This window comes from Cyrtonyx montezumae, unplaced genomic scaffold, assembly GCF_038088225.1.
Source record: "Cyrtonyx montezumae isolate F1298 unplaced genomic scaffold, pur_monq_1.0 scaffold_9, whole genome shotgun sequence".
NCBI lineage: Eukaryota > Metazoa > Chordata > Aves > Galliformes > Odontophoridae > Cyrtonyx > Cyrtonyx montezumae.
Window position 1 is genome coordinate 10,939,551 of NW_027072100.1, and position 23,507 is coordinate 10,963,057.

The 23,507-nt window shown below is 53.0% G+C and overlaps 2 protein-coding genes across 3 annotated transcripts; one reads left to right on the forward strand and one right to left on the reverse strand.

Moving 5' to 3' along the window:
• Positions 1 to 2,438: 2,438 nt before the first annotated feature.
• NCOA5 (nuclear receptor coactivator 5) lies at positions 2,439 to 17,463 on the reverse strand. 2 transcript variants are annotated; one of them, XM_065754399.1, is made up of 10 exons: positions 17,370 to 17,463; positions 15,090 to 15,276; positions 14,416 to 14,523; positions 11,040 to 11,106; positions 7,356 to 7,733; positions 6,981 to 7,096; positions 6,664 to 6,790; positions 5,463 to 5,662; positions 4,036 to 4,365; positions 2,439 to 3,613 (listed from the first exon to the last, which is right to left on the reverse strand). In XM_065754399.1, the coding sequence occupies exons 2-10, from the start codon at positions 15,250 to 15,252 to the stop codon at positions 2,958 to 2,960; spliced, it is 2,145 nt and encodes a 714-aa protein (XP_065610471.1). In that variant the 5' UTR covers positions 15,253 to 15,276; positions 17,370 to 17,463; the 3' UTR covers positions 2,439 to 2,957. The 2 variants fall into 2 exon arrangements, with proteins under 2 accessions (XP_065610471.1, XP_065610472.1); XM_065754400.1 differs by lacking the exons at positions 11,040 to 11,106; positions 14,416 to 14,523; positions 15,090 to 15,276 and having other exon boundaries at positions 17,370 to 17,384.
• A 1,080-nt stretch (positions 17,464 to 18,543) lies between these two features.
• CD40 (CD40 molecule) lies at positions 18,544 to 22,870 on the forward strand. Its single transcript, XM_065754576.1, has 9 exons — positions 18,544 to 18,952; positions 20,035 to 20,116; positions 20,302 to 20,427; positions 20,511 to 20,654; positions 20,806 to 20,905; positions 21,607 to 21,668; positions 21,754 to 21,852; positions 21,995 to 22,020; positions 22,274 to 22,870. Exons 1-9 carry the CDS (start codon positions 18,887 to 18,889, stop codon positions 22,415 to 22,417), a joined length of 849 nt encoding a protein of 282 aa, XP_065610648.1. The 5' UTR covers positions 18,544 to 18,886; the 3' UTR covers positions 22,418 to 22,870.
• Positions 22,871 to 23,507: the final 637 nt, after the last annotated feature.

The window sequence follows — 23,507 nt, forward strand, 5'->3', positions numbered from 1 at the left end:
TCCCTCTGCCCTCAGCCCGCTCCTCCACGGAGCAGACAGCAGCGAGAGCCCGACCCGAGCGGCAGCGCCGGGGCAGGGCGGCACAGAGCCCTTCCTCGGGCTGCGCACGCGGGCGGTCAGGGATGGAGCTCTCTGCCGAGCGGGGCCAGGGCACACCGCTCGGCTCCATCGCTCCCCAGCATCAGCAACCAGCGCCGTGCCAACCTCCGCGGCCCCGGCTCCGCCAAGGAGCAGAAAGGCAAAAAAGAAAAAGCATCCTCACCCCGCAGCAGGAGCGGGGCGCGGCCGCCTCCGTTCCCCCGCCGGGCAGCAGCCGGCTGCAGCAGGACGGGCTCGCCTTCGGTCTGGAGAGGGCCAGCTGTAGCGGACAGCGCTGCATGTTAGTTTACAAACCCAGCCCTGCACGTTTGGCCTCTGTGAGCGTTCAGTTTCCCCAAGGAGCATCCTTCCGCCGTTCACCGTGCTGAGGACGTGTCCTCCTGCAGCAGCACGCGGCTCCCGGGCGGCCGTTCAGCCCCGGGGGTCCCACAGCCCCAAAGAGTGGGGGCTGCTGCCCGGGCTGTGGGCACAGGGAGGGCTGGGGGGGGGGCGGGGGGGGCCAGGCCCCTCCCGGGGCTGCAGGATGGGAAATGCAGGACGGGGAGGTGTGAAAGTCACCGGTCCCACCACTTTCTGTGCTTCATGTGCAATATATTTGTTCTGAATGTTAGCACCGGGTCGGCTCACCCGAGAACCTTCGATCCCCCGCAGCTAGGTGTCCATCCAAGTGACTTCTATTCAAGTGCAATACTCCAATAGACATGTAGTGAGCGAGTAGGCTTTGTTTTAGAAAAATCTGTGTGCAGAGCAATGCAATCGCGTTTAAAAACCTTGTAAATAAAACAGGTCAACGAAAACGAAGAAAAAAATACAAAAAAAAAAAAAAGAAAAAAACACCAAAACAAACAAACAAAAAAAAAGAGTATGAGGTTTGCATTTAAGTTCTGTGACCGCTTCAGTACCGTGCGTTAGGCCGCCTCAGTACACACCCTGTGTTCTCTGTGCAGATATTAATGGAGGAGTGGCTCCTCAGCTGTTGAATGCTCCCTGTTAATGCTTTCCTGCTTTACCTGTATTCATTTTTCTAGACTCCTGTCTGCACAAAATGCAATAAATGATTTTATTACACCCTTCACTGTCTGCATGGCAAGTTCTCATTAGCTGCTCCTGTAGCAGCACAGCACCCACTGCTCCCCACGTGTCAGAGCTCCCTGCACTGACCCTCGAGGGCACGACGGCCCCTCCTGCTTCAGCACCACTCAGAATGCATCTGAGCGCTGGGCTCGGTTCTCTGGTGAAGGCACTGGAGCGTGCTCGCCCTTCTTATCACACCCCACGTACATCCAGACCAGCACTCCTGGCCCACACAGTACTGTGGGAAGCAGCACCCAAAGCTTTGCTGAAATACACGTGTGTATGGAACAGCTGCAGTGCGATTCTGCTCGCTGGGACTCGTGAGCCCCGCAGCGAACGGCTCTGACTCAGCTCCAAGTCCACCAGGTGATGCGAAGCACCTGAGAGGTACTCTGAAACTGACACAGAGCAAACTCCCGCCACAGAAGGCAGCGAGGCGTGCCCCCAGCACTGGGCAGTGCCTGCAGCAGCTTACCTGGAACACAGCACCAGCAAGCACGGCCGTGGAACAACACGCCCTGTGGTACTCGAGCTGTCAGGCGTGAAAAAATGCAACAGAATGATTTTCCTGCCTTTTTATTACAAAGTCATGTCCTTCTGTTAACAGCACAGAGAGAAAAAAATGCTACAACACAAACCAGCTTGGACAAAAGGAACTCCTCTGCTCCAAGAAGTGCATCTGTCAGCTCTGCAGGGCGGCTGTGCAAAGGACTGCATGGGCAGAGGAGTTCTGTGTTCTGGTATCAAAGCACGTTAAAAACACGGGGAAGGATCACTGCCCGATCCACTCGACTGTCCACTGCAGCTACCAAAGGGTTGAAAGAACATACAAAATCATGATATTGCGTACTGGCACTGCCTCTCCACCTTAGATGGACAGAACACCAATGCAGATGAAGTTTCAGAGCAGACATTCACCTCCTGTGAACGGGCTGTGGGCATCTGCAACACAGCTCTGGCAGCTCATCAGCGTGGCTGTGGCTGAGCTACATAAGCAACCGTCCCAAAGCAAGACTGTCAGAAAAGGAAATCTGTACATGAAATACAATAGACGGATCTTCAAACTGATTACTTGGGTGCAGGAAAAGAAACCAACAGGCCATTTAAAATCTTTGCCTCTGCTGGAAGATCTCCTGTTTCGGATCCACCACTGCACTCGGAACAAAGCAGTCAGTTGCCATGGGCCAGGCAAGGCGAGGTGCTTTCAGCAGCCCCACTGTGCCAGGACGGGACAGCCCAGCTCAGCTGCAGGAGGACAACACTGCACTGCCCTCTGAAACTGGCTTACATGGCATTGGAAGAAGAAGAAATAAAAGAAAGAAAGGCAAAGAAACAGCACCCATCCCAAACACCTGCAACCCCAGCAGGCCCAGGCAGGGCACGGCTCCTTTCAGTCTCACAGCGTTTCCCCCAAAACTATACTAAGATCAGAATGCACCACTGTGTGAAGATGCACCCACTCATGGGACTGAGGAAAACGCAGAACTGTCACTGCAGCAACTCCTGGGCTTGGACAGAACAAGTGAATACCCAAAGTGGCTCTCTGCATATCTTGCCACTGAGAAAACAGAAGAGACTTCTCCAAACACTGCTATCCCGACCAAGGTGAGGAAGGGCAGCACTAGTAACACTCAGCAGCAGTGCCACCGGGAGTACACTCTCCACGAAGTGGAGAGGACATGCACATCCAGGGGCATTCATCCCGTGTCAAGGTCAGGAGGCTCTTTAAACAGCTAGAAATATGGAATGGCAAAGGGTAGGGGAAAGGGCCTGACAGCTCAGCTTTAATAGTGTCGCTGGTAGGAGCCCATAGGTTGCTGGGTGGCAGACCCCGCTCGCCCCTGGGCCACTGTTTGACTCACAAGGTGGGAGAGTGCAGGACCACTCTGGATAAGGGTGTCCAAGGCTTTCTGTACACTGGGGTTGTCAAAGTTGATACCAGAGGATACTGGCCTTTGGGCAGGTACACTGCCAGGCGCAGGGAGACGGTTCTGGTGCTGACCATAAAGCGACTGAGCTGGAGGAGGAGCTCCAGGTCTTGGACCTGCATTTCTTGAAGGGCCTTGGAGAGAAGGAAGCTGCGTGTTCGGAGTTTGCAATCTCTGCTGAGCCTGGTTTAGATTTCCAGCACTCATCTGTGCTGACCGGGCCTGACTGCTGGTCATGCTAGTGAAGTTCTGACTCGGAGTGCCACCCGATGTGCCCACAGAGGGTGCAGAACTGCTGTTTGCCACAGCTGCTGCCGCCGCTGCCGCTCCGCTGTTGAAGAGACTGAGGATTTTTGCCTGGAGCTCCTGCTGAGGATTAGCAGAGGATGCAGGAACAGAAGGAGCAGAGACCAGAGGCTGTGATCCCTGATGAGTCTGAGTGCTTGGAAGGCTGGACTGACTGCCCAGAGATGGTGCTGAAGGAGCTCCCAGAGATGGTCTCGACATGGGCGCTGGGAAGAAAAGAAAGGGAGTTAAAGCTCTGCAGATGTCCTTGAAGAGGCACTTAAAGGAAACTAGTGAGACAGCCACCAAGGACACAGATCTCAGGGAACACCCACTCTCTAATCAGAAACGCTGCACAGCTCTGGGGAACCCAAACCACTTGACAGAACTGGTGCCCTGTGTTCAGCTGCCAAACCAGTTCTGGAGCACTGCGGTTTCCCTGAGAGAATCCCATGAAAAAGTTGTGTCATGTGAAAGATCAGAACAGTCTCAGGACTCCTGGAGGCACATCCATCTCCATAAAGGGCACTCTGTAAGGATGTTACAACAGCAGGACTCCTCTGTAATCCCAGTACTGATGTCCTGCCCCAGCCCAGAGAGCCCACAAAACCATATGACAACTAGTGTCATTCAGGGCCGAGACACTTACCCTGCAGAGAATCAGTGCTCCCCCTCAGTAACCTTTCCTTCCGGTCTCTCAAGTAATTGATTACTTTATCAGTCTCCTCGGCAGTTAGATAGCGATTGTCTGCCAGAAGGTTCAAGAGAGTCTGAATGCCCGGGGGGTGGGGGTGGCTCCCTCTGGCCCCCTCCTCCATAGGGGGCGGGCGCTCTCTCTCCTGCAGCACAGCCTCATCTGCCATCTTGGCAGCCTGCCGGGCGATCTCCTCACGCTCCTTCTCCCGTGACTCTGTTTTGTAGCGCTCGTAATTCCTCGCCACCAGCACCATGGCGTCAGCCTGGGGCATGTTGCGGTGTTCTGCACACGGAGAAGAAACACTGTGAGTAAACCAAAGCAGCATCAGCTGGAGCTGCCTCACACCCAGCAGGCAGGCACCTCCCAGGGACTGCAAGCATAGGTGTGCAAAGCTCCCTGGGCGCACAGCGAGAGTTCAGTTCCCTAAGCCAACAAGGCTCAAGGCTTTCACCCAGCAAGGCCAACCCTCCTACAGCTGAGGGCTCTGGGAAGGTTTCATACCAGCCCAGATGGGCCTAACATCCAAATGAAAGGAGAAACAGCTCCCTCTACCTTTCACACAAATTCTCGGTGCTCTGAGAAGAGACAGTTCCAGCTGTTCAGTTGGATGAGCCCTCAGACAGGCTCCAGAATTGCACTCTCAAGGCACATCTCTGGTTCCTGGAGCAGGACACTCATGGGGATATGCTAAAGTTCAAGTGCAGCATATTTAGTATCTAGAAAAGAGCTCTGCATCAATCAATTGCCAGAGTTCTTACCAGATCTGATACACTGCTCGCTCCAGTGAAGGAGAAACTTTGGCAGGGGAACAGATGTTAAATTGAAGGAGATATAAACTAAAACAAAGGGAAGTAGAAAGCCCACTGACAGTGTGCTTGTGCTGTATTTCTGCTGGAATTGAGAGAAACCTAACACCACATCTGCATCATGTTAAAAGGAACCGTGCTTCTTCAGTCAGTAAGCAAACAAGAAGCAGTGAGTGTGCACTGAGGTGTTCACCACCACAGATGAACCTGACGAAGCATTTCTTGAGAATGCAATAAGGGAGGAGTAACCTTTGAAAGCTCAGATGCACTCAAAAATCCATGAACAATGCATGAACAGGCTTATGATCACAGCAGAACACTGGCTTTCCTGCACAAACCTCTGACAAGATTCTCTCCCCACAGAAATTAAGCAGTCCTTTTGACAAGGGACAAATAAGGTACAACAGCATCTTGCAAATAATTATATTCACATTTCTGACATGCCATCAAGTCATTAATAGATCTGTATGTCACAGCATGGAAGGGGAACTACTGGAGAAAACACATCCTAGAGCAGTACTTCGTGTAGTTCAGAGTGACTGCACAGCTACGCCACTAGTAAGACCTCAGTACCTTGTGGGGTGCCAAACATGATGTTAACAGTGCAAGAACGGTGGACTTGATGCTGCTGAGTGATGACAATGGCAAAAGGAGATCCTCCTCTGCTCACATCGTCCAGGGCTTGCGTCAGTGACATCTCTGTGTTGAGGAAGATCAGGTCCACCACCATGCCCAGGTCCCGCACCTTCCGCCCCACGGACTCTGCGTACTCCCTACCACAAAGCAAAGCCAGCACAGTCCAACAGGTCAGCCACATACAGAAACAAACCCCTGCACATTCACGTCTGCATCTCAGATTCGTTTTTCTGTACTTCACTCACCATCACTATTCTTCAATACATCTATCTGTAGACAAACAGAGAGCAAACAGTGCCATTGCTACAGCACTTCTTCCACTGTACCAAGCACAGGGGTAACCCCTTGTTCCCAACACAGTGCTTGCCCCCCAAACCACAGACACACTAGCATTTTTGACACAAGTCCAATTGCCTCCTAAAATTGCTTTCAGCCCTTACATTGCAAAAGAAAGCGTATGTTTCTACTGGCACAGCCTGCATTTTTACTTCTACATTAACAATTGCACATGTAGTACAATAAAAAGGTTTGAGCATTCAGATTGCTGCATGAGATTTTCCCTGTTAATTTTACACGTGCTTTTGTTATCATTTATGACTACTGTCAGCAGTGATTTTGTATGTCTTGCACACTGTATTAACAGCATTGAGAGGTATCTGACTTAGTAATCCAGATCAGATAATTACTGACTGGATGGAGCTGAAACAAATTTTAGCTCCTTTCAATCTGATAGGAGCTCTGAAATGGACAACCCCACGACTCCACACTGACAACATCTCTGCACCATCCGCTGACTGGCACACGTCAACAAGTTCTGTTATTCATGGGTTGAACGATACAAGTACAGGCTGCTCTATCCAGCAGGGTTACATGAAGAGTATGTGGAAAAGTTTCAGGAGAAGGTGTGCCGTTAGCTGACAAGATGAGAATGTATGTAAAGTGCAAGATATAGTGATATTTCTCCATCTTTTCAGCCAGTCAGCATTCCCACAACAGCAAGAGGCTGTAGCTTTCTGAGGGCTCCAAAGCCACTCTTCTCAAGGGAATTTGTAAGAGAAATAGTTCCAAGGCCAGACTAAGATTAATTCCACTGTCTACCACCACACAAGAATAAAAGTGGTCATAACTGCTTTCTTACTTGGTCTGTTTATTCACCACTATCACAGAACAATCAACAGGTCTCTCTGCATCAAAACGCCTCTTGATTTCCTCATAGTACTGCCGGTACAGCTCCTCCCGGCGTCGCTCCTCACGCTTCAGACGGTCTGAAACCCAGCCACAGAAAGAACAAAGAACACTCTTTGGATCTGCTCGGAGCAACGAGGGGCGCACAGCTGAGCACCAAGCCATCTAGCGGCACAGAAGGCAACGCACCGTGGATATATGTCTGTCCTTAGCACTGCAGGCATCTACGTGGGCTCTGGCCATTGAAACATTAGTCTCAAAGGTACCAACCTTCTGAATTCACAGGAGCTCTGTCAAAATGCTCTTTGTAACGGTCGTAGTAAGAGTCGTCCTTCCGCCGGTAGTAGTCGTCCACGCGAAGGTAGCGGTCGTAAGGTTCATCCCGCCTGCAACATTGACACAAGCAGCCGTGGTTCCCACGCCCCAGCGTAATCTCAGGCAACAGCTTTTGCTAGTGTATCACACGCAGACCTTCCTCAGATCTCATTACTGAGGCACCCAGCCGATCCCCTCAGGACACAGAGCATGCACCATCCTTGGCTAGAGTGACCTTCCTACGTTCAAGGCCCAGCACCACTCAAACTGACATAATCACAAAGCGAGCGCCATAAAAACGTGTGGGCAGACAGCACCTCGAGGAATTACCTGTACAAAGGGTCCCGAGGGTCTCTCATATCCCGTGGATCCCTCATGTCCCGTGGATCTCTCATCTCTCGTGGATTCCTCATGTCCCGTGGATCCCTGTATCGATCATACAGTGGCTCCCGTGGGTCACGAAAATCCCTGACATCACGAGGGTCCCGCAAGTCTCTGGGATCTCTGATATCCCGGGGGTCTCGAAGGTCTCGCAGGTCCCGGGGGTCTCTGTGGTCTCTGGCATCACGTATGTCTCTAGCTCGAATATCTCGAGTGTCTCTGGAATCTCGCCCGTTTCTGCCATCCCTGGGGTCTCTCCGTGGGCTGCCCCGAAGCGGGGAGCGATCGCGTCTGGTATCGCGGCCGTCCCCGTAGGCATAGGGCTCTCTGAGGAAAACACCAGGGCAATTCTGTTAGACTGCTAACGACACAGGCTACCCCCACAGCTCTTACCTGAGATACCAAAGCGAACCTTCTCTCAGGAACTGAATCCTCCCTCCGAACCCATAACAAGAATTGCCCCAAAACACATTTCTCAAAGCGAACACATCTGGAGAAGTTTCTTAATAACAACATTTATCTCAGCCAAAACAACTCCGAGAGCTCCCTACTGGAACATCACTAGAACTGTAGTTCACCTGTGGAAGGAGTGAACAGGCACTTCAGAAACCACCACCTCAAGGCCTCCGGCCTCCGATGTCAGCTGTGGATCATCTATCGAACGTGTACTTGCAAACTCCTTGAGAAAATTTAAGTTGCTATATCCTACCACCCACAAATATGGAGCTAGGAGCATTCAAGAAATCCATTAAATTCACAAGTCTCTGACAGGAGAACACCTGAAATAATTTGCTACTGGCACGTGATTCAAAAGAGCTGGTTGGGAGCAATGACACAGTAGGCTCCGTGCTGCGGTTGGCTCCGTGCTGTTAGCAGAAAAAACGAGCTAACGCTGCGTCCCGACAGGGAACGGGCAGATCCTGTAGGGTCAGGGTTACAGATCCTGTAGGGTCAGGGCTACGATGCCCCATGTTAAAAGGGTACCAAACCCAAGCAACACATCAGCATCGAGAGCAGGATTCTGTCCCATCTGAATGATCCACTCATTCAGACTTTGTACCATGCTGTCTTCAGAGGAGAGACCGATGTTCCAGTTTTCATCTTTTCCAGTGCAGTAGTTTGGTTTTTTTAGAGGCCATAATTTGTTTTCCAAAGGAAATACAGCTTTAGCTGTAGTCTAACCCAACCCTAATAAAATCTTGCAAAGAAACTACTGTGCTTCACACACTTGCAGCGTTCTTTCCACAACCACAGGAAAAGAGAGAAGAAAAAAAGCTTTTTCAAGTCTGTTTCGTAAATAGAAAGTCCTTTATCAGACTCATCTAATTCAGGAAAGATAAGAACACAAATCCACTTCCACTACAGTGCACTGACTTTGCAGTCACTTGGAGAAGACAGCAGGAGCAACACGTCGGATGCACTCACATTTCAGTATGAGGTAGAGGAGACAGTAGTGAGGATGTGCAGAGCCTAAGTGCAGACTTTGGAGGGTTACACACCCAGGATTGTTGATTTTCTGTATTTCAGATACAAAACAAACGTGGGGACATACTACTGTGGTGCTGCTGAAAGCATGTAAAGCCTTACAGAAACACCGTGCTCATATAAAAGCATACTCCTTCACTCTCTTGGGCACACAAATCAGCTTTTTGTTTGAGATCTGTACAAAACCACAGCCCACAGGAGATGCACGCTGTCTTCCCCTGCCCCCTCCTCCCCCAGCCTGCAATGAGGGACAGTGGAAGCCCAGGGAAAACTTGGGATTTGCTCTGATGGATGCTGAGTACCTGACCTTCCTGTGGTTGTAAGACTACGTAGCAAAACAGCCAGATGCAGTGTAATTGTTTTGCAATATGACATTTATTCCATCTGAGGTGGGGATGACCAGAAGAGGCCACATTATCTGCAGAGACAAAAATTCAGAACAAACAGTGCACAACTGCAGCACAACTACAGATGCAGCAGTGGGATGGGCCCCTCTGCTTTCTGACCTGCTGCCAGCAGAGGCATGAAGGCACAGCAGTCCCTTGCCTCCATCAGCATGGCCCAGCTCCTGCAGTGCCCACACCACTGCCTAGGCCTGTAGCAGGGCTCAGCCCCATGCCCCGACACCAACAGCTGCTGTTCACACACCTGCAGGGTGGTCCAGGGCCCAGTCTCTGTTGCCTGACTTCCACCTCGATGCCTGCATCCTTATTATTGTTGGTGCCTCCACTGCTGTTTGGAACCAAGTGTCAGCAATATAGGGGGGCCATGGTACCCACAGCACTAGCTGAGTCCTGTGCCTGTGGCAGTGCACCTTTGCCTTTGGCAGCCATGGTGGTGGTCCAGTCCCAGTGCTCACATGCCTCCAGTGCTCCTTTAGGGGCACAGACTCCTGTGTGTGCATACAGGATCACACAGATCCCAATGCTCACAGCACTGATGTTCCCCCACACATCCTTTGCAACATGACCTGAGGTCCAACATCTGTGGCACTGGCACCTAATTCTCACACTCCCAGCACTACTTGGGCACTTTTATCATCACACACTGCAGTACCACTAAGGCCAAAGGTGTGCCATCAGCACCTGCAGCATTCTTCTTGCCACTATCAAGCACAACTGACAGTGTCCAGGCCCATGGCATGCTGCATCCATACCTTGAACACCTGGCCTCATGCACAAAGCATTTCCTGGGCCTGCTGCCCACGCACTTGGCACTGTGCAGGAGAAATGCAGCATGTATAAACATCAAGGATTGCAGATGCTCATTCTCTGAGTTTTGGTGGTAGATGTCTTCTAAGTCACACTTTCTTCCCCATTTGTTCTTACTTTTTTTTTTGTTTTAAACAGGTCAAGTTAATAGACCACACTGTGCATGTAAGAACTTGATTACTTTCAAATCCAGATGTAACACTCCTTAGGGTGCAAAGCCTTATACTAAAACTGAAGGAAATGCACACCTTATACTAAATGGCGACCACAGCACGTCTTCCAGCACCCCTGTCAGTGCCACCAAAAGGAAAAGGAAGTCTTCATCCACATGCCTGTGACTTCATATGCAGAAGGCATGCAGGAGCTGTGTTCCCACCCAGGGGTGGGAGGCTGGAAGCAGGCAGAAGCACCCCTCTGGGTGTAACTGCAGAGGCGAGGGCTGGTTCAGTGAAGAACACACACAGATGGGACAGTGAAATAGAGACACGAGCACTGCCTTGTGCTTTGCTTGTGTGCACTTTCCCAGTCTCACTGCAGCACTGGAAGCTTTTGGTATCAGAAGCAGCAAGATCCTGAAGCTCTCTTCACTGAGAAGACCACAGCCCCTCAGCCATCTCTACATGGCACATGTGCCTCATGTTCTGACGCTCGAGTCAGGAGCAAATAGCAAGTTTATTCTTCCTCACAAGTCTCCTACGACCTGTGCTGCAAAACGTAACACTTAGTTGTAGTGTCAGCAGCAAACATGAGGTTTCCCCCGCGCCAGAAGGGCTCTTAGAGGTGGAGCAGCCACATCCCAACTGTCTCACTTGAGTGCTTCCGTTTGCATGGGGAGGTGGCAGCAGGGAAGAGAGACAGACATTTAGCACAGGCAGCTGGGCTCGTGCCCGAGAAGCCTGCCTTTCCTAGCATAACTCACTGCTTCCAGGTACTTTACCTTCGTGCCGGACTGGACCTTGATGAAGCCTTATTCATATTTCTTCTTTCCGCTGCTTTATTAATATCTGTAAAGAATAATCAACCCATCTGTTCAATGCTATGGAACAAAAAAAAGATCATCAGCACAATTCAAATGAAAGCAACTTAAGCTTAATAACATCCAGATGGTGCAAGAAAATCCATTCAGCAGAGAGACATTGTCACTTTGACATTTTTTTTTATTAAGTTTAGATAGTACAATGCAATGAAATGTTCATAGATTTCTGATTTCAAAATAGGGTGGACAGCTCAGGTGAACCTCTAACGCTTATGATCAGGTCTACATCCAGACTCTTCACTCCATAAGAGGACCTCTTTCTTCTGCAGTCTATGAGCAAACAGATTACAACTCATGGACTCTAGGAGAAAAAGCAGAGTCTGAAGAGCTCTGAGAAAGAAAGCTGGTACCAACCAGTCTTAAATTCACAGCCAGTCCTGTTGAACGGAGCATGCTGCTACCCTTGTAGCTAGTAATGCAAGGCTTCTCAATTGGCACATGCAACTGCCTTCCAGGGACTGCTGCAGCATTACAGCATACAGCAGGATGCAAGGAGCCTGAAGCACGAGCTCCCCATGAAGTTAACACAGAGCACTCAAAGCACCGCTGTTACTGAGATGCAGAGAGAAGCAGCAGATCAGAAATTTGAAAACTGGTTGGCTTCATGAAGCAAAATACAGGAGTAAGAGAGCTGAAGGAACAGCCTTCTGTCCTCAAACCAAACTGAAGCTGCCCCAGACTAGTGGGAGCCAATATCACCACACTGGAGAAACAGCCTCCAGGCTGTCACACATTCCCTACACAGTTCTGTCCTCTGGAGATACAAAAATACCTTCAAGCACTCATGGATCTTTCACCATAATCCAGCAAGAGAGAATTCTCTCCAAGCCTTTCACCTCGTGCTATTAACCACTATATCTAACAGTTACACTGCATACACAAAGTCGCTATCTTTCTTGCATTTATTTTTAACTTAATGTTTGACTTTAGGGAAAAATACTCTCATTTAAGCAAGACACTACCTGCGTTTTCAGTTTAACATCTTTATTTTGCTGTTTAAAATGCCATGATAGAAACTTATTGTGATTTTCTGCACTCAATACCACATTTCTTTCAAATTATAAGTAATTGTTTCAATCTGGACAAAATACGTTCACATGAGACACAAACACCTCTGACAGGGATCCTTCCCTTACGCGAAATGATTTAACAACATTTTATTTCATGCCAACGGTATTTACAGATTAAGTACTTGAACACTGACAAACTTCTGAAGGGAAAAAAAAGAACATTTTCCATCTTGCAGGAGCTGTAGGTGACAGGGTGCTGCCATCCTACAGCACAGTCCCCTGAGCAAGCACAGGTAACAAGGTTCTTCAACTGCACTGCTATCTCAGGTCAAGCAGTGGCACTGACTCAGAGCTCATCTTTTTACAAAACATCCAATTCTGATTAAAGAATCTCCATAGCACAGGAACCACCAAAGCTCCAATAAATTACTCCAACTACCATTTATTTTGCAATTAAAAATACCTGCTTATTTCCATCTACAGACTCATCATACCTACATCTACCAGACCACAGCTTGCTTATCTCCAGGTCTGCCTGGAACACGGATCCCATCACCCTGAGCCTCTCTCTAGGGCATGTTTTTCACACTCTTTAACCCTTCAGTATCGTCTGATGCTTCTCCCATCTGGCACATTCCCTTTTGAGCAAGGCAGATCAGAACAGGCTTCCACAGGCACCAAACCCTCCCTACTCCCAGACATCTTTGGTACAGGGGAAGATGACAAAGGCACTCCTGCTGGGTGCAGATCTTCACATTTGCCTTTATTAAAAGCTCAGTTCTGCCCGCATTTGGCTTAGAAAGAAGTCCAGATCATTTCGCCATCAGTGACTCAATCTCCACTATTTCATTCCCTTTTAAACCATGAAAGTGGGTTTTCTTTCCAAGTCACTTATGCAAACACCGCATGGCCAGGAACCAACTCTCCCAGAACGCTACTCAAAACACTGAGCGATTTCATCTGTGCTGCACAGAAATTCATTTTAACTCCATTTAATGCTACGTTGCTTTTAATTGTGCTGGCTTCTTAATCAAATCAAGCATCTTACAAAAGTACTTTACATCAACACTATTACTTTCATCCAGCAAACTCACAGTACAAGAGGAGTTTGACAGGATTTACTTGGATTGGAGTTATTTCCTCACCCAGCACTCAGTAAGAAGTGAACACAACCCATTTACTGCTGGGGTTGCTGCCAGGCTGGGCACCCTCAGCACTCTGCTGGGCCCTGGGAACTCCCCAAATGTCCAAAGCTTGGAGGAAAGCATTAAGAGCCTCACGAGGTTTTTGTGTCACTGAATCTCAGATGTCAGATTTAATTTTTTTGGAGGATAAGTTTTGGTAGCTGCCATTTTTAATTTTTTTTTTTTTAATAAAAGCTTGCTACTGAAATGGAAACGGTAAGAACACCTTCTGACTCTTCAAAAAGAGCATGAAGAAGCATTAACTGAAGACTGGGTGGTCTGTTCTAATCAGAAATAATATTATTTCCAAATAATTACACATCAGTATTTGAGACAGCTGCAGCTGTACCTGTAACAACTTCTGGACTTGGATAGTGAAGTCTCCTTGCAGCTTTCCCCCCCCTCCCTGTCCATTGATCATCTCCACCTTCAGGCTTTCACTGCTTACTACCCCATCGTACTATTTACTGCTCCTTTCATTCCTCCCTAAATCAAACAGTCTTTAAGTTATCATGGAAATAACGTTTCTCTCACATTTAACAGATTGTGCTCAGACTTCCAACAATTCATTTCTGTTTCAGTTTGCTCCCAGCACATTCAGCAGGACTACGTTCATCTTCCAAAAAGGGCCTTTTTAAAGTGCCTTGTGTTTATAGGGCTACTCAGATTATTTCCCATGCACAAGAAAATCCCAGTTAAGTGTACTTATCTAACAGGCCACTGTGACCAGCTCCTCTGGATCCATCAACATGAAGCCCAGGCTGGTTTACAGAATGGTTGTAGCACTAAGCATGTGAAGCTTCCAACCAATGCTTTCCAGGGCTTACAGGTTGATCAGCAAGAACCCATTCAAACACTAACAAAAATAAATTCAGAGGAAGACCTAGGTAGCAAGAGAAAACGCTACAGACGAACCACACAGCACTTAACAGCAAATAACTCAAAGAAAATACATACCTGGTAAAAGTGACTTAGACTAATGCCAGGCAAGTTTCACAGATTTTTTCAGAGAGCTTTTGAAGAAAAGCACTCTCACTACCAGAACGCATGCTAAGGTAGGAGAGCAAGGATCAGTTTCCTTACCTAATCTATACCCTTTATAAAGGCGGCCCTTCTCACCGTCCAGAGCGGCCTGGACATCTTCTAGACGGTCATACTGCACGAACCCATAGCCATGGTACATGCTGAGGGCTGGAAAAATTAACAGCAGGGCAAGACCAGTTACAAGGACAGGACAGCAAGGATCCCACACCCAGGCCTCACATCACCCCACCAGACGGAACAAGCAAAGGGGCTCTACCCAGAAATGTCTAGGCAAGTTATGGGAATCTGCATCTGCTAGGATCAAAATGCAGAGCTTAAGAACTCTGAAATTTATTTCTTAAGACAATGCCACAAAAATAGATCAACTTCCTTCTGACAAGGCAGTGACCAAAAATATCAGCCCACGAAGTGACCAAGACTTGATTAAGAGACTACAAAGTCACTCGAAAGAGCAGATTTGCTTGATATAACATCACACCACAGTCCCCAAAGATAAAGCATGCTTGTATATATGCACTAGATTACAGCTGTACTCAAAAGAATTACTTTTTCAGAGAGAGAAAGTGCAGGCAGATAAAGTTATCATTAAAAGGTCACTTTCGAGGGAAAACATTAGTCATTCCTCTCATCACCAGCAAACAGCATTTGACAAGCATGACAGTTATTTCTGACTGAATTCCCAGCCACAGAGAGGCATAAGATAAAATACTAACCCCTGATTTTGCCATATTTTGAAAATATCTCTTCCATTTCTTCACGAGTCATGTGGTCTGTGGGCAAATTGCCGACAAAAAGTCTTCTCTCTAAATCCTGAGGATTGGTGCTGTTAGTGAAGTCGCTCTGTTTGATGCTATTGCTCTTGCGTCCTCGGGCCATTTTGCTTTCGTTCCAAATCCAACTCTTCGCAAAAAAGAGAAATGGCCACGCATATAATTTCAATCCATGACATTAAAATTAAACTGGAACAAGATTAAACTTAACAGCTTTGCAGAATAGAAGCCAACCGGGTCTGTTTGACGCAAGCTTTGCTCCAGAGAAATCTTAACACAACTGACACAGAAGTCAGGCAAAAAACACGTGTCTCAGCACTTGGGGTGAGCTTTCTGTAATGCTGAGAGGTAGGAAACCTAACCTATTTCATGGATGTGTTCTAATGATTCATCACCAAACTAAAATGGAATTAAAACTCATTTTTCACTGACGAAAATGTAGCTTTCCAACACACTCATGGTTTTATCTGCTTCTTCTGTTCACTGGTAAGAAGCGTTGAGATTTAAGCAGTATTTTAATAAGCAGAAAGGAAACACTCATCAACATTGCACAACAGGATCCAATTACTTCTCGATAGGTTTTAAATGAGATGTCACTGCGTACTTTTAAATGTGCCTAAGTGACTGTACTTGGATCCCTTTCCGACAGGGGAAGGCAGCTTCTCATTCATACCACTACTGAGCAGTGCATCCTCAACCCCACCACCACACCACCTCCCACTGAAGGCGGGTCCACAGCCGGGAACGTCACCCCCCCCCCCCCAACGAGCTGGAGCACTCAGCAACATTCACTGCACCAACAGCTCCAGCACAGGAAGGAAACAGATCCACCCACAACATCCAGACAAAAAAACCCACCCAGGATTCACCGTTACAAGATGAACCTGCAAGGTTGAAAACTATTTGTAGAGTGAAGAGCAATCCCTTCCTGTTTATTACACGATGAGAGAATAGGAAGGAACTCGGGGAAAAAAAATACTGTGAAGTTGAGTACATCATCAGAGACTTTTGGTATCTGCCACGAGATGCCTCCAAACACAGCCCCTAACGAGAACCTGCATTCGCTACTATCTGAAAGCATGATCTAAATAAACACACCAAACATCCAAAAGCATAAAATGGTTTCACAAGGGTACTTCTACCACACTTGACATGAGAAATGAACATCTTCAGGATTCGAGGCATACAACTTTGATTATTATTTTTTATTTTAAAAGACTGTTAGATTTACATTTGTATCGCTTGTCTTCCTTCACGTAACCCCACAGCACAGGAAGGCAGGGAACATCTCCCATTCTAATATTTTGTTTTAAAATGAACTTCTACAACAGGAAGGGGGCACAAAACACCCCAAAAACAACAGGCAAGCTCAGTGCTTACACCTTATTTGCTTCAGTCCTCCTGTAAGTTCACTCCCCTGCTACACACATAGCTTTACCCTCCCCGTTAACAGCACCAACTCCTGCCCATTTATGCAGGTACTAATTTGGATCCTACAGCTGCAGCGTGCTCTCCCATCAGCTGAAGGGAAAGAAAACGAATGCTCTCTCAAGCTCCGCATGGAGCCCCAGCCCAGGGAGCAGTGGCTGCGCACAGGGACAGGGCCGGGGGACACAGCAGCTGGGCGGGCACTGCCCGAGCCGGGGCTCGGAGCCCTGACAGCACGACTGGGGCCGCGCACACCCACCCCACAGCGCTGCCAGTTGCGGTAGGCATGACGTCCTCCTTTCTGTATAAAGAATATTAATGAATACCCTTTCTTTCTGCTAGGGGTGGTGGGGGGAAGGAAGGCAGCAGTCAGCGTTCTGCCCGGCAGGTCACTCCCCAGGCACAGCACTACATCCCGAGCGCTGACCCACACCGAGGTACCGCGGATAACGCACTCGGGGCCTCGTGTGGCCGCTCAGGGCCCGCCCGGCGACCGCAGAGCTGAAGCGGGCCCTGAAACTCACTTCGTACGTTCAAGCAACGCGCAACAAGTTCCCGGGCACCGCACACACAATCACAACAACCCCCAGCGGTGGCAAACGGGCGGCGTCCGGAGCTCCCGGCCCAGCGCGAGGGGTCCGCGCCTCCCGGCCCGGCCCGGCCCGGCCCTTCCCAGGCGGCCGCGGGGCCCTCCCCATGCCGTCTTCCCGCTGCCCCGGGAATGACGGAACCCCGCGGCACCTCGCCGCGGTACGCCTTCCTTGCAGCCTTCCTTGCGGCCCGCCGCGCACTTACCGCCGCACCGGGCCCGCTCCGCCTCAGGCCGCCGCCCGCCAGGACAAAGGCGCCAACTGCCGCTGCCGCACGGCGCCGCCGCAAAGCGCGGAGGTGAGAGCCGCCGGAAGGGCGCTGAGCCGCGCTTTACGGCACGGCGCGACGTGCTGACGTACGGCTCCCGGCACACCCCGCGGCCAACGCCGCCGCAAAGCACCATGGGAATTGTAGTCTGGCGTTACGCGGCCGCGGGGAGGCGCTCTCGAAGCCCTCATCGCGCTCCGGCCGCCGTGCGGCGGTGGGCGCTCCCGGGGCCGAGGGTGAGCGGGGTGAGCCCGATGCCCCAAGGGACTCTGAGGCAAGGCCACCTGTCCCGGTGTGCAGCGGCGCCCAGATGTCGGGACTTCCCAGGCTGAGCCTGCGAGAGCCGGGCCCAGAAATCCCCATCTCCGCCTTTGGCTTCGGCTCTGTCCTCACAGCTCCCCCAGGGCTGTGGGTGCGCCTTGAGAGCATCGGTTCTGGGAAATGAATGACATCACGGTGGGGAATGCGGAGCACATGGCATGCGGCTGCGGCACAGTGCAAGGCCTGCGGGACAGAGCAAGGCCATGGGACACAGCGAGCCCTGTGGGATGCAGTGACCCTGTGGGATGCAGTGACCCTGTGGGATGCAGTGAGCCCTGTGGGATGCAGCGAGGCTGTGGGACACTTGCTGAACGCCTGCTGCCCTGGAAGTGGTGGTGTTACTGGAGCAGTGCCCGTGCGGAGGATGGCAGCAGCAGAAGCGGTGTCCTCGAGGCTGAGTGGTGTGACAGAGGTGTGGCACATGGACACAGTGGGGCTGCAGGAATGGACAGCAGTGCTATGTTGTCATGGCACAATCTCTGACAGTCCCCCCCCGCGTACCTGCATAAGGGGAAGTCTGCAGGGAGGAGAGGAGCCGGGAACTTCCTTGGGGATTGCTCTGGGATGGAGAAAAAGGAGCCGGGGCAGTGGGCAGGCACAGGGCCCTGCTGCCCTTTTGCCTCTTCCCGTATCAGGCTGATGTGTTTCTGGGAACTCTACGCAGATGCCAGAGCCTGTGGGGAACACTGAGGGGCTCCCTGGGCTTTTTAAAAGTGAAGTGAAACTTCAGATTTCTGCCTGAGGAACGAGGGACCGGCACAAAGACCTCTTCTGCTTCCCATGGCAGATTCCCGTCTGTGGCCGCACCTCCTTCACCCAGGAAGGAGCAGGCGGGCGGCAGCTCCAGGCTGACATCCACCCCCAGCTCATCCGGGCAGGGCACACCGTGCGGGGGTCTGCGGGAAGAGCCCCGGCCCCGCACAGCTCTTGGCCACGCTCTGCGGAGCGGGAAAGTCCCGGGGCGGTGGGGGCTGCCGGTGGGGACTTTGTCGCGGGAGCGAAAGCCCGGTGACTGCAGGATGGGCGGCCCCTACGGCCCCTTCCTGGGCGGAAACGGGTCGAGGCGTTAATACCGTCTGCACGGCTCCGCACGGCTCGGTTCGACTCGGGACGGGACGAGCGGATCGGATCGGATGGGCGCGGCTCGGGCCATGGGGCGGCTCGGGCTGCTGGGGCTCCTCTGCGCGCTGCTCCTGGGCGTAAGTGCGGCGTCCCGTGGGGCCGGGGAGCGGGGCCGGGCCGGGGCTGTGCTGCTGAGCTCCGTGCCGCGGGGCCGGGCTGCGGAGACGCTTTCCGGGGGGGTGTGCCCGGTGCCGTCGGGCCGCTGTGCTCCAGTCCCGGCAGGAGCGAGCCCGGGGCCATCGTCCAGCGCTGTGCCGGGAAGGACGCAGGGAGGCCTTGGCTGGCTGCCCCGAGCCCGGTTCCTGCTCCCCGGAGCAGAGCTTCGACGTCCCTCGTTCTCGTGGCTGGTATTCCTCCAGCCGGGGCTCGGCTTGCTCCATCCTTCCCACTCCGTCGTGCCTTCCCTTGCCCCAGAATCCCCATCACCGGGGTCTGGGGCGCAGCTGTGAATTTGGGGAGTGGAGAGGGACATGTGGGGCAGGACCCTGTCAGCAGGAGTCCCACCCAGCCTGTGTAGAGGCAAGGCATGGTGTGTGTGGGGCACGGTGTCCTTGCTGGAGGGGCCGTGCTAGCCCGTGGCTGAGCTCTGTTGTGGGGTCTTGTGGGTTCAATGCTAGGCCTGGGGGAAGCAGCAGGAGGGTGGGTGTTTGAGCACCCTTTCAGTTCCCCTTCCTGCCTGAAGTCACAGACGCATGGTTGGGGGGGGGGGTGCAGTTCCCCTCTACAGGGTCAGATGTCCAAAGCCAGCCCTTGCAGTGCCCCTTTATACTGTCCACAGAACCAAGGGAGAACGTGGCAGTCTGTGTGGGTTTGACATTCCTGCCCAGGGAAGGGTCTGGAGGCACAGTTGGCACTGCTCCCCCAGCCCAGCACTGCAGCACTGGTGGCACTGGCAGGGGCCCAAGGTGAAGAGCAATCACCACCCAGTAGGAAATCTGGGAAAGCACGGGGCCGCCCTACAGAAGCCACTGTCATCCCACTTCAAAGAGAGCGCTGGCAGTGCCAGGCAGTGCAGACAGATCTGCTGTGGTCTGTGGTTAGCCCAGACATGGGAAGTGTGATGCAAGGAAAACCTCACCTTGGGGCATGGCTTGGAGGATGCGCAGCTGTGCAGGAGTGTGGCAGAGCAGCATCACTTCATGAGTCTCTTCTCTTCCAGTATGGGCAGTCTGGTGATGCTCTGAATTGCTCTGACAAGCAGTATGAGCACAAGGGGAGATGCTGCAACCGATGTGAGCCAGGTACAGAAATGCCTTCCCCTCCTCAGGGCCCTGCAGGCATGGCTGCTGGGGCTGCGTTTGGCAATTGAGCAGCATGCCACAGTGACCCCAGCACCCACAGCCCTCAGTGCTCCCACGTCCTGCTGGCAGAGCTGCTGCCTGTGAGGGAAAGCTCCCTTGTCCCCCCTCACCAGCCTTCCTTGCAGGGAAGAAGCTGGCCTCTGAATGTGACAACACGGAAAACTCTGTCTGCACACCCTGTGAGATCGATCACTACCAGCAGGGCTGGACTAAGGAGAGGCACTGCACGCCTCATGACATCTGTGAGGACAGTAAGTGCTCCATGTCCCCAGCGTGTGGGGCTGCAGGGGCTGCTCTCCACTCAGGCTCACTCCCACCCCACTCCCTTTGGCAGACACTGGCCTCATAGTGAAGAGACACGGAAACACGACGCACAACACTGTGTGTCAGTGCCGGGCCGGCATGCACTGCTCTGATGCCAGCTGCCAGACCTGTGTGGAGAACCAGCCCTGCAGGGAGGGCTTCGGCTATGTGGCAGGTGAGACATGGCTGCTCCCGTCCCTGCCATGGGCCCCATGTGCTGGCAGCATTGACCTCAGGGATGGAGGCTTCCTCTGCATGGGGCTGTACCAGAGCTTAGTGAGGGCTGCACTGCTGCTGACCTTCCTGCAACTTTGACTTCCTTTCAGCCATGGCTGAGGCCCGGATGACTTCACCGTGTGAGCCCTGTGCAGAAGGCACCTTCTCCAATGTGTCTTCCAAAACCGAGCCGTGCCACCTCTGGACAAGGTCAGAGTGTCAGCCACACCCTGTGCCCCAGCCCTGTTCCTCCCTGCACATCCCCACTGCCACCACCCTGTTGTACTGGGTCGAGGCACTTGGGATGGCCTCTGCAGGGCACAGCACCAAACTGGTGCAAGGCAGGAGTGAGGGCATCCAGCCACAGTGAGACCCAGGTGGCTGAGCTGGAGGCAGGTGTTGTGGCTGTCCCTTACTGTGCATGAAATGCCAGAGCCCGGGGGGGGGTGGTGTGTCCAGACCCCAGCTCACACCCATCTGTGAAAAGCTGCTCAATAGTTACTCACATTCCGTGGTAGAAATGTGAGCGTTACTTCTGGACTGCATTAGTCTCGCCTCAGCTGCCAGCCATTGGATTTCACTTTGCTCCTATCTATGGTCAGAAATTACCTCCCCACTGAGCCACTTGTGGCATGCCATCGAGCCATCTCTGAGCTGTTCTGCAGCAGCTAAAGTCCCCCAGCCTCAGCATCCCCCTCCTGTGCCTCAACCCCAGGCACATGCCCACCTCTGGCGGTTCCAGCAGCTTCTGACAGGGCCCCAGCATCCCCGTCCCACCCCAGGAGCCCCACTGCTGTGCCCCAAATATGCACCTCCATGGCCCAGTGGCCGCTTCCCACATGCCCTTGGCTCCCCAACCCCATGGCTGTGGGGTCCCACCGTGGTGACACAGTCTTGTTCTTTGCCTGCAGCTGTGAGGAAAAGGGGCTCGTGGTGAAGGTAAAAGGGACGAACACTTCAGATGTGATCTGTGGTAAGTGCCCTGTACCCTGCTTGGTGCAGAGTTGGTGTGGGCTGGAGCTCCGTGCAGCACCCACTGAGACCCCATCCCACAGCAGAGTCGAGCCGGCGCTCTTCACTGTCGGTGCTGATCCCCATCACAGCTGCGGTTGTCACCTGCCTCGTGGGCATCTGCATCTACTGCCTGGTGCACACAGGTGAGGAGCCAGGTGGGGAAGGCAGTGGGGTGGCACTGTGGCACCCAGCTCCTCCAGCTCTGAGCTCAGAGCTTGTTGCAGGGCTGGGGGCCAGGCAGGGCAGGGCCTTCCCCAATGGTGTCCTTCTCTCCTTTCCCTGCAGACCTCAGGCACTGCGGGCCGAAGCAGGTGAGTCTGCTGCAGCCATGGATTGGGGGCTCTGTTGGCATGGTAGGGATGTGTATCATGCAGGCTGCAGAGCTGGGGCGGGGGCTATCCTAGGGAAGGGGCCACCAGGAACCCACACAGAGTGAGGCCCCTGCGCTGCATTGGGAGCGAGAGCATTAGGAGCCCAGGGAGAGATGTGGGTGCGGGCAGGGGCTGAGACTTCTGTTCCTCCCTCTGAGCCTGCTCCTGGCCCTGACCTCCTGCTCCCACGCAGGCTGAGGCTGAGGTGCCCAGAGAGCTGGAGACGCAGCAGCCTGAGGAGGTGGACTTCCCAGTGCAGGAAACCCTGTTGGGAGGGCAGCCCGTGGCACAGGAGGACGGCAAGGAGAGCCGCATCGCAGAGCAGGAGCAGCTGTGAGAGTGCGGGAGCTGCCCCTGATGGGAGCACCGGGCAGGGCCCGGGCTGATCCCCCTGCAGTCGGGGCAGGAGGTGAGCACAGGGCCCGGCTGCCAGCGCAGCGATGCCACGGGGCACAGCTGCCCACACGTGGGCAGCACAGCCGGGTCGGGGCACCCAGCGGAGTGCCGGGGAGGGCCGCAAGTGGGCAGTGCCCACGGCGGGACCGAAGCAGAACCCGACAGAGTGCCACGCGGGGCAGACCCGAAGCGCAGCTCTGTCTGGGGGACCCTCGGTGGCCCCACGTGCGGTCGCCACGGGGATCCCAGCGGCTCGGTGGCAGTGCCGGCCCGGTGCGGACGGGATGCGTGGGAGACAACAAACCAACACCTCCCAGTCATCGACCCACGCGCGACCGCAGCGCGAGGCGGTGCGTAGCCGCTCCGGCGCCACGAGGGGGCGCTGCGGGGCCGCGGGCGGCGCGGAGCGGCGGAGCGTTCCCGCGCATCCCCACGCGGGCGGCAGTGGGGTCGCGGTTCGGGGACCCCGCTGCCCGTGTCCCTTAGCGACCCGAGGAGGAGGCTCTGCCGGGGTCGGTCCGGCTCAGCCCCGCTCCCCTCGGCCGCCCCCGGCCCCGCAGCGCTTCGTGCCCCACGCAGCCCCACCGCCCGGGCCGAGCTGCGGTGCTGCTGACATTTCCGCGGTTATTGCTCCGCTCCGAGCTCTGCCGTCGCCGTTATACATTGGGAACAATTACACTCAATTATTCTCCGCCACGCCGTTGACAAAAAAAGATGGCATTTAAACTTTAATTATTCTCTCGGTGTGCGTGAGCAGCATGGCCCGCAGCCCGGGCAGCCCCTCCCCGCTGCTCCGTCCGCACCGAGCCCTGCCCCCGGGGTCGTGCACCCACCGGGGAGGGGTGGAAGGGTCCCAGCACACACCCTGAGCCCGGTGGGGGCTGCGGGGAGCAGCCACAGCCCACCACGCACACGTGCAGCGTGGCATCAGGAAGGCAGTAAATCCCAGAGCCCCGAGCAGCTGCAACTCGGAGCAGCTTTTTCCATAAAGGCAGAGGCACATTATTTAAGGCTGCTCCTAAAACCTAATG

Excerpts from the sequence above, each read along its gene's own strand:
- CD40 (XM_065754576.1), top strand. The coding sequence starts at position 18,887 with ATGGGCGCGGCTCGGGCCATGGGGCGGCTCGGGCTGCTGGGGCTCCTC. Across the intron at positions 18,953-20,034 it reads TCTGCGCGCTGCTCCTGGGC|TATGGGCAGTCTGGTGATGC; the intron begins GTAAGTGCGGCG and ends CTTCTCTTCCAG. Across the intron at positions 21,669-21,753 it reads CACTTCAGATGTGATCTGTG|AGTCGAGCCGGCGCTCTTCA; the intron begins GTAAGTGCCCTG and ends ATCCCACAGCAG.
- NCOA5 (XM_065754399.1), bottom strand. The coding sequence starts at position 15,252 with ATGGCCCGAGGACGCAAGAGCAATAGCATCAAACAGAGCGACTTCACT. Across the intron at positions 14,524-15,089 it reads AAAATATGGCAAAATCAGGG|CCCTCAGCATGTACCATGGC; the intron begins GTTAGTATTTTA and ends TAATTTTTCCAG. Across the intron at positions 7,734-11,039 it reads AGGTCCAGTCCGGCACGAAG|AGAGCCCTATGCCTACGGGG; the intron begins GTAAAGTACCTG and ends TGTTTTCCTCAG.